The sequence below is a fragment of the Limulus polyphemus genome, unplaced genomic scaffold (genome assembly GCF_000517525.1).
Source record: "Limulus polyphemus unplaced genomic scaffold, Limulus_polyphemus-2.1.2 Scaffold6668, whole genome shotgun sequence".
In the NCBI taxonomy this organism is placed as follows: Eukaryota; Metazoa; Arthropoda; class Merostomata; order Xiphosura; family Limulidae; genus Limulus; species Limulus polyphemus.
Genome location: NW_013672278.1, coordinates 15417 through 26096, shown reverse-complemented (window position 1 = coordinate 26096; position 10680 = coordinate 15417). Strand labels below are relative to the sequence as shown.

Sequence of the window (10680 nt, the reverse complement as noted above, 5' to 3'; positions counted from 1 at the left end):
ATATATATATATATATATATATATAGATTATCTTGTAATGTATAATTTTTGTTAGAAATTAATTAAGAAGAACATATATATATATATATATATACAAAAGTCCTGTAGTTTAAGATTATTTTTGTTGATAACTAGGATAAGCTGGATAGGATCATATAAGCATTGCGATGGATTAATTCAGTGGTTACTAACTATTTTCTCTTCGCGAATTTCTTGAGTAATAATAGTTTTTGCAGCGAACCCCTTTTAAGCAGTAATAAAATTTGTAAGATAAAATAACTTTTGAACATGTTGAATTTATTGAAGATAAAAAGTTTCTGTAACACATTATATGTAACATGTATGCAATAAAATCAGTCTCTGATATTGTCATCAGTTTGCAGTTAGTACCCAGTAAAATTTAACTATAATCTTGCAACGTAATAAAAAATTGAAAACAAAGCCATTTAACTAAACTAATGAGACTTCTAAGCTTGTTTTAAAGAACACAGTGCTTTAAAGTTCGGCTCAACAGAAGAGAATATATATAGTCTTAAATCTGGCTCTGTATCAAACCATTTTCTTCAGTAGAAATTTTAATGAGTTAAAAAGAAATTAAAATATTTGTAAGAACTGTAGAACCAGTAAAATAAAAAAGACACCATTACCAAACTTTTCTCGCGAACCACGGGTTTGGAAACGCTGGATTGAATAAACAGAAAAACTTTTCAGCAAACAGTAGCAACTTGTACCTATTATCTTACTAATTAAATATTGATATTCTGTTTATTTTAAAGTGGTTTCTATAGCACTTAAAGTCACAAAAATATTTTAAAATAAATCAATAAAATACATTTATTCCTTACGAGTAAGCATTAGCTTAAACAAGGATGAAACTTTTAAAGTAGTAATATTTTTTGTTTGAAATTTTGATTTTCTTCTGTAGTGTGTGTGTTTTTAATTACATTGTCATATGGAAATACGATTGTTGTGGTTAGGTCATAGTTAACTAAACTATTTGAACTTGTCTTAGTAAAAAATGAGAAAATCTTTAAGATTGTACTTTGCTGTAGAAATGTTGTATTTTCGTATATCGTGTACATTAAAATAAAAGGACTCGGAAAGGTGTGTAATATTGCTATTATAAACCTTACAAAATTAAGACGTGGGTTTGTCATATGGTTACCAAAGTACTGAAAGTGAAATTGATAGGAATACAACAAAGGTGAAAATGGAGGACATGAAATGAAAAAGCTAATTAGTTTTAAAGAAGTTTATTTGAATGAAGGAAATTGATCAGGAATTTTTTTATCAGAACAAATTATGTTTTTTGTAAAAAATATAAAAAATGAGAATTTTACATAGTCTATGCAGAAGTAGGGTTAATCAACTTAATTGACCAAAAATATTCTATTAGTATCACCTTATGAAAGTTTTCTAAACCAAAATGGTTAGAAAAAAATTATAAATGATGAAACAGTTTAATAATTGAATAAATCTAAAGAAAAATAATGCATTCATCTTAATTTTGGTATTTCTCAGATGAACTTATTTTTTTCAGCCATCTGTTTCTGCTGTGGCTCAGCAGCTGTTGATTGTTACTATCTGCATATTTGCAAATATCTTTGTAAAACTTCATTCTTACATTTCTAAGTAAAATGCTGGACAATATCAACATACTCAAAGTGCCTGCTGAGCAAAGGACATGAGGCAAAAAGGAGGATATGTCCTCTTTTTGCCCGATGTCTGGTCATTTTAGTGTGTCATGACTAATAAATATTGTTTACTAATAACGTTAAAACATTCGCAAACAGTGGGAGTCAAAAACTGACATGTAAGCTTTTTTATAATATTTTATTGTTAAACAAATATCAAATCAGTATCATTATTGTGAATTTTCCCAAGTGAAATTAGAAAAACCAAATTTGAATTTGGTGCAAATGATGAAACTACATATAATAAATACTAAGCATTTTACACTTTTGTGACAGTTTCTTTACTCTTTTTTTTTTAGTTGAGTATGTAACTTATTTTTATCTCTCTCTCTGTTTTGATAGTTTGATTCATTTGTTTAGATATGGATTATGCCTATTAAATGCTTTCCTTATTTAAGTGATATTTGTGTTACATATAGAATTTGAAATTTTGTAAGTTGTAGAAATACGTGCTCATTTTCTGAGTAATATGGAAATGCCTTTATGAATATTTAAACTTGTTTTGTGTATGCAGATGCTGCGGCTTTTTCCTCGAGAATCGGCTGAGTTTATTACCAAAAATGCACAAGATGTTAAAGTATCAACAGTCGGAGTCAAAAAATTGGCAGATAAGGTTTCTTATAATAAATTTATTCTTTATTATAAATGACAGAATTCTAGCGTATGTATGTAACTATGTATAAATACATTTCAAATCATGCTATGTTATAAAACTATATACCAACAAAACTGTCAGTACTGTAAAGTATCAAATAATGGTAATATCAGAATGTGAAGAATGTGAGACTTATTAAACACAATACAAGTTTTACAAAATATAATCAATTACAAATGCAGTATTATCTTGCCAGAACTTGGTAAAAAAATAACTGTATATCCAAATCGAACAAATGCAATTATTCAAAGTTGTTAGTATGAACAAAATAATAACAGTATTAACTAAGAAAAAAAATGAACCAGGAAAGAAAAATCTACTTAAATTATTTGCAATAACAGTATTAGACAGTTCTCATATAATATCATCACAGCTTAACAGCATAGCTCTTCTTTACACTTTTAACTTCAAATCTTAAGACTTTCATTTCCTTGCCAAAGGACAAGATTATATATTACATGACTGACAACTTAAAATTTGTCAGTCATGAATTTAGTAACTGTACTACACTGCTAGGAGACCTTGAGTTGGTATCTCAATATAAAAGTCTCATTTCATATTAATGTGGAGGCAACTGAGGTAGCATTTAAGGCAAATAAAAATATAGCTGAATAAAATAATACTAGACAAAGTACATAAATGTTAAAATTACAACTAAAAGTGAAATAGAAATTGTTACTTTGTAGTTATATATCCTATTTCTGTGCCAGTTTCTTATATTTAATTTTTTTATTCCTGTACTTTTTCACATGTTTTTTATTAGTGTTGTATACATAATTTTTATTACATTTCATTGAAAAAGTTTCATATGACTAAGTGATGTAGTTCTATGAATAGACTGATTAACAATTATTGTGTCAGAGACTTCAGATATTTTGAAAGGAGCTAGTATTTCATGATCATTTATTTGCCTTTTAAGTTGTTTGTTGGATCAGTATATGACTTGTAGTTTCATTGAACCTTTATAAAGTTGTGGAGCTGTGTTATGACTAAAGGGTTAAATAACTATGCTACATGGTGAGTACTTCTTGTTTTATAATATGTTATGTGTTTATGAGAACTTTTTAATTAACAATTATATGAACAATGTTTATAATGTAGTTATTGTTTTGTTTCAATGAAAAAAACAGTATAGATTTTCTAACTGGATACTAACACTAGTTACTTTAATTATCAGTAGTATATTCTACATGTTATGGAACTGTATATATATATAATTCTTTCAAGTTTTCTGAATTTAATTTGTACAAACTAATTATAGATTTTAGTGTTTTATTTTATTGATTTATAACATTTAGTGTTTCTAGTCATTTTGTTGCACAGGATTGTCTTCATTAATTTATATATTAATTTTTAAAATAATTTTAATATTGTTTTGTATGATTATCCCACTTTTGATTCGCAATTTGTAATAATTATAATTTTCATAAATTTAAATTTTCAAGATTCAAGAAGTCTTCAGTAAACAGGAATACACCATCAAAAGTTGGAAGGAACATGAACTCAATCCAAAAACAATGGATAATAAAGCTATTGACTGGATCTTTTTCACTGATTCTTTGAACTTTTCATTTTGGGGAGACGATGAAAATAAAAAATGTGAAATATCCTTTAACAACAAGTCATATTTTGGTTGGTGGGCATTTTGTGCTGCTGTAAACAGAGCACTGAAGGTAAGCAATACATTTTCATTTAATTGTCTTATTACCTAGATTTGAAATTAAACACCAAATCTTAAATATAAGTTTGTTTTAGAAATTAATTTAAAACTATGAATTTTTTATGTTAAGTAGGAAAATATCTCAAACTTAAAATTACTAACTTGTTTATATGCCTTTCTCTACACGTGGAGTCCATGTATTACAACATATTTAGTAGTTTTGGTTTGCCTATTATAACAGTGTAAAGAACTGACTTAAAACATTTTGTTAGAATTGCTTATTTTCTGTGTGAAATGCATAGAAAATACCAGCAGTAATTCATGGAAGTAGTTGTAATGTTAATAATAATGTTTGGAATTTTATGTGACTAATACATTATTTTGGGACTCTGTAACTAATAAAGTCATTGGCCCATAAGCAGTTTGGTCCATAAATAGTTTAGAAAAATGTATTTAAAAATGCCTTTGGAGTTCATATAGACTCCACTGGTATTAACTCTTAACTAACACTACCTGAATTACCCGTTCCCTGCACAGGTGTCCAAGTTATTCGAAATAGGTATTTAAACACACAAAGAAATTTATTTTAAGAACATTTTTTAAATTCAATTTTCATCAGATTTTAATTTTTATCTAAACCTTTGATTTGCAAAACAAAAATTACACAATCTAAATTAAAGCTTCTTGATATACCACATTGAGAATCAGTAATGAGCTGCTAAGTGTAATCCTTGTCTTCTTCACTCTCTTTCTCTTCTTCTATCTCTTTCCTCTTCAGTTTCTCTCAAACTTCTTGCCACAGCTGCCTCCCTCATTTCTTCAAGTTTTTTATTACTTAAGTTCATCAGATTCTTTTTCACATATTTGAGTTCTTCTAACTGTTTCAGCTTCAAGCCTTACTTCTATTTATCCGTGTGATTTATTTATCTTCCTATCAGCTTTACTAGCTCTATCAGCTTTTAGCCTTGCTACTCTTTCCTCCTATGATTCATTTCTCCATATTTCTATTTTTCCCTCTGAACTATATTTTGAAAGAGATTTTGATGTGGCTTTTCTTGGCATTTTAAAGGTTAAGCATACATATTACTTTTCTCTTAAAGGGTTAATAATCAAATGAGAGCTTAAAATAATTTATATTGAATTTTATACCAAGGGAAGTGATCAGTTCTTTATATCAGCTCCCTGCACAGTTTTCTGATAGAGAAGTGATCAATATATTTAAGTATGGAGCATCAGGTTATCAGCTACCCTTATTTATAACAAATAATGAGTACTTTTTAAATGTATTATGTTCAATACAGTTACACTTTTAAAAATAGCACAATAGTAGTCCACTGCATTCTATTTTTTAAAAAAGTTTTAATGGCCAAAATCTTTAATTCATAAAACAAAGTTATTTTTGACAGTTCAATAATTTTAAACTTCGTGATTGTTAATGGAATATTACTGAAAATTAAAACAAGCTAGACACTTCCCTGCACTTTGCCAAATGCCAAACTACTCTGCGATTGTGGTGAAATTCTATCTACCAGTCTTTTTAAAACTCAGAGCATTGATACATATAGATGAAGTTCGAGCAATACATCTGACACATTCTGTGTGTAAACACAAAATAGTTCCTTATTCTAGTGATAGATTTAACTTAAATCTTAAAATTTAAAGATCACTTGAGGTTATATTTGTTGATAAACACTGCACAATAAAGTAATGAGTCTTGTTTGTTTTCCAAGGTATATTTACCAGTGAATTGTAGTGTTATATGAAGTGTCTTTTTTTGGTATATTATACACCATTTTAGGGGTGGAAGCTCTATGGATGTGCTCCTCGATCATGATTATATTTTAAACATAAACCTGAAAACACCACAATAAAGTGAACTGCACACTCAGCCTCATATTGAAAAATAGACATATTTGATCATCAGCAAAATTAACCTAGAAAAGTGGTTCTATCACTATAAAATTTCATGACAATTTCTTTTACAGTAGAATTTCCCCACCGTTTAGAGGAAAGGAACGAATGGGGTTAAAATATTATAGAAAAATACAAAAATAGGTTTCAAGTTGTATGGCAAAATCAGATGTGTGCCTTTTTTTGTTGGAAACCTGGTGGGAATTTTGACCCCTTTGTGTTTTTTCAGGGGGCTGTAGGAGTCACCATGCCAAGTTTGGTGGAAATTGGTCAAATAGTGTACGAGAAGCTAGCAAACAAACAAATTTCACTTTTATATATATTGATAATGCATGGACAACAATGGACTATTTTATCCTTCAAGACTGTCTTTGCACACCTACTTTGTTGAAAAGAAAAGTAAAAATATATATTTTAAGCCTAACCTTTATTTTTCATGAAATTATTGATTCCCTTAAACTCCTGTAAAGTTCCAGTTTTCATTACTGCCAGTAGAAACTATTTCCATAAGCTAATCATTATGATAAAAAATAAAAGTGTCCAAATCAAACTTACATCTCTCATCCCATTTCTTCAGAATACAGCACAAAGGAACAGAGGCTTTTATCCTATCCATTCTCCAGTTACTCTTGTAAACTTCACTGAGATCACCTCTTACCTTTTATTTTGGAAGAGGAAGTATGTTAGGAGATTTTAACTTATCCCCACCAGACAAACATTCCACTCCTAAAATCATCCTATTAGCTCTCTTCTGAACCCATTCCAATAATTTAGTATCCTTTCTTGGTAAGTCCTTGAGTAGTGAGCAGGTACCAAAGGGCTGGTAGTTGGCTAATGTTACTTCTTTATTTTATAAGAGAGGTGATAAATATTGTCCAGATAATTATAAGCCTATTAATCTTAAGGGTTTAGAAGGTTTAAATATTATCACATACTTTTCAAAACTTTCACTTTTACACCAATTATTATGGAAATTGTTTAAACATTTCGGTTGGGTGCCTGCAATTTGCAGTGTGGCTGTATGGGAATTCCACTTGTACAACAATGCATACTATCATTGATTAAGTTTATTTTGTTTATTTAATTTAAAATTATGTATAATAAGTTTCTAATTTTTACATTTTAGCTACTTTTACAATAATAAAGAAAAAATAAGAAATTTAGTACTCACATGTGAAATCATGTCTCCTTCAAGATTTCGTACTTTTACAGTCCAAGCTAACATCAAACTTAACCCTAATTCAATATAATGATAATGTGGTCTCAGATGCTATTTTTTCGAAAAATTCAATTATCCAATTTAGAATACAAAATAATCCAACTAAGATAAAAATGGCTTAGATTAATCCCAATACCAGTTCAAGCAGAGCTTAAAAGTGGCATACAAGGAATATTATACCAAAATGTTCTTTTTAGTCCAAGTCCTTTAGACCCAATACCTGTCAGTTACATGAATATTTTGCTTGCTATTGGTTAAAAATAATACAGTAGTAAATATCAGAGAGAATTTATGACAATTTTTGAAAGCAGGGTGCTCTGTGGAAGGTGTAGCATGTGACCTTTACTTTATTGCTTATCTTATATATATATTGAGAACTGTGGCATCTGTTCGAGCATTCGTCTGTCTCCCATTTGAAAAGATGTGCATGCCGGCAAAGCTCAACATTCACTTTTGAAATGATGGGAGAACAGATATGAATATTGTTGATGACAAATTTTATTTTACAAGTAGGATATTCTACACTAAATTGTTAGGAATTAATCACTCTATCATTCACATTTCAAAATGTGATGTAACTTAATGAATAAAAATGTAGATTTACCGTATGTTATTGTTGAGTGTCTCTTAGCATGACTGAAATGCTCAACAATTACTTTTTGTGATGGGCAATATAAGTAGCTCAGAGCTTTGGTTCTGAGTGAAACCAAGAGTGCAACACAATTAACTTTTTATAGTCTATGAAATAATTTAAATTGATAGATTAACTTAATATTTTCTCATCACTGGTGATGGTTACTTTTGCTAGATTAAACTTAAACTTCTTCCCTTACTGGGGACAAGAACTTTTGCTTGTACCTCTATAAAGGAAGAAGCTTTCTATCTACAAATTTTCAGTTTTGTTCAGGAAACTTTATAGTATATATGAGACATTCCACAGAAAGTTACAAGGCCATATAGGGATAGCAGAAAATGTTGAAATTGGCAGTCTGGACTGAAGAAGTGTTATGCATACAGAAAATGAAGCTTAAGCATTTATTTATGTATATATATATATATCCTTTAGAAATTAAGAAATCCAAATATATATATAATATTAAAACTTGAACTGTAAACTATGTTTTGATACCAAGTTTATTGATATACATTGATGATAAAATAATTTGATTAAATTCTGAATATAACTTTATGAAAACTGTAACATGCACATTTTGACCTACCCATAGTGAAAGATTTAGTCTATGATTGTTGTTGGTTCAACTCTGGAATGTGACTGAATAACGACTGAGAATCGCAAGGACAGTGAAGGGTAAAGTGCTCAAACATGATGTTCATAAAAACCAGTACTTTTTCCTTTGTTCTTAGTACTGTTCTTGGGGTCATCTTATACTTGAAAAAACACATTACTATGCTAGTCTGCTAGACTTTAGCCTGAGATAATCTACTGAATATATTAGTAACAACTTTATTAGGCTGAGAAAGTGGCAGTCCTAAAAAAAAAATGAGGAAAGCTAACCTCTAGGAGATGCTGAATGAATACTTTATAACTATAGAACAGGTTGTCCAGTGCTCTATGTGCATGTGTGTGTAGCCAATCTATCTTTAGGCACCAGTTCTTGTTGTGATGAATCTCTTCACCCCTATGGCTTCAGCAGTTGTCTACAATAGTCCCCTGTTACATGACCTTTGGTGATAGAAAGGAAAGATATCAATAAGCTTATCCACCATTTCATACAGTTGTACTTCCTTGATGGTTTTCTTAATGGCCAGTTCCATGTGAGGTGCTGTCAGAATTTAAATATATTATTTTTTTCAATAGTCAAAATTAAAAGGCTTTTACTTATACTTCTTAATAGTATAAATATATACTGTGTTGTTATTGGGCTTAGGATTCTTCTACATTAGGTGTCTGTGACTTGTTAGCGATACATTCAATGATAAATGAACAGCACGCACTTCACTTGTTTTCAAAATATTATATCTATTTGGAACAAGTTAAATGTATGTATATATATATATATATATAGTTCTCTTCTTGTCAAAAGTCCACTTAGGTCTATTCAGTTGCTTTAGAATTTCAGTTGACAAGCCAAACTGTCTTCTCTATTACTATCGCACTAGTATTCTGTATGTGATTTACTTACAATTGTGGTGAGTTACCATAATTGTTTGGTCTTCTTTGTTCAAAATATCCTTTGTTCCTTTTGTCAAAGTGCACTCAGGCTGATTTAATTACTTTAGAACCACACTTTGACAGAATAAATTCTTCTTATTATATCCTTATCTACTGTTAGTCTTACCCTAACATATTAAATGTTAGGCCTATCACTTCTATGGTAGTTAACTTCACGCTGAAGTTTCTCTTGCCTGTAACTTTACTTTCTTCTTCTGTTATCTGTCTGCTGTTTCTGGTCATCTCATACTATTTATATGTCTATCACTTAATCATCTACCCACCTTCTAGAAACCTCTATATTCTTGACATCAGTGTATTGCACACGATGTTCAGTGACTTATAAACACAACTTCCTACAATCATCTGCTTTTAACTCTTATTATAACAAAAACTAAACAATATTAAGATATTCACTCACAAAAAATATATTAATATATATAATGACAGATGCAATATCATGCATCACGTGGACGTTTGGCTGATTTGCTTCAGCTTAGCACCCATATAACATAACCACCATCACTTGCAGAATCTTTACCTATAAACTTTGCTTTGGCCAGAATTTCTTTCACTATCCATTCAATCCATCTCCAAACTTTTTATCTTCTTTATTTAGACCACAATGTTCTAAGAATGCGTGGAGAATCACATCATAGCAGTTGCCAGCAGTCTGGATGGCAAGAAAGTGTCTTGATAGCACCAGCTTTGGGATACTTGAAATAATTAGATGATACAATTTTCAATAAAAATAGAGTGGCTGTAATGTTAAAGTGATTATCCTATCTTAGCCATCCTAATGCTAACTGCACTAAAATTAAGAAATAAAATGAGTGCCCTAGAGATGTGCCAAAATTCGATTTTATTCAATTTTATTTCAAAAATATCATCTGACTACAGTCTCACCTACCTAACATATATATTGAGCTACTCCATTATGACAGACTCTGTTGCTTCATCGCATGTCACAGATAAGAACTTTACCTTATTGACAGACTTTTCCAATTATTCCCTCATGGATAAGAACTTTATCATATCAACAGGCTTCTCCAACCTCACTGATTATAATCTTGTGACAGCAGAGGTCACGTGACGCTGATGAGTTTCTTGAACGATGGGGAAGTCCACGTGTGTTCAAGATGCCCTCTTCGTTAGTATAAAAGCCTGGCAGAGGAAGCCAGCTAGGTTAATGAAGAGAGAGTAGTAGTTACTTTGAGTTCTGTGTAATTTATGATTCTGTTAGTTTTCGAGCTAGTGAGCTGTAAAGTGTGTGTTTTGCACTTGTTGAGAGCGAAGTTATCGAGATTGTGAATCGCTGTGATTTATAGCGTGTACTATAAAAGTTGTTAAGTTTAAAGTGACGAGAAA

At 30.1% G+C, this 10680-nt stretch overlaps 1 protein-coding gene across 1 annotated transcript in view; it reads left to right on the top strand.

Annotated features, from left to right (window-relative positions):
- LOC106473951 (UPF0553 protein C9orf64 homolog) overlaps window positions 1-10680 on the top strand; it is a gene marked incomplete at its 3' end in the record, with an annotated part of 27948 nt that overhangs the window by 1856 nt on the left and 15412 nt on the right. The window contains exons 2-3 of the mRNA XM_022402336.1: window positions 2209-2307; window positions 3795-4022. Coding sequence (XP_022258044.1) covers window positions 2209-2307; window positions 3795-4022 — 327 coding nt within the window. The remainder of the gene's footprint in view (window positions 1-2208; window positions 2308-3794; window positions 4023-10680) is intronic.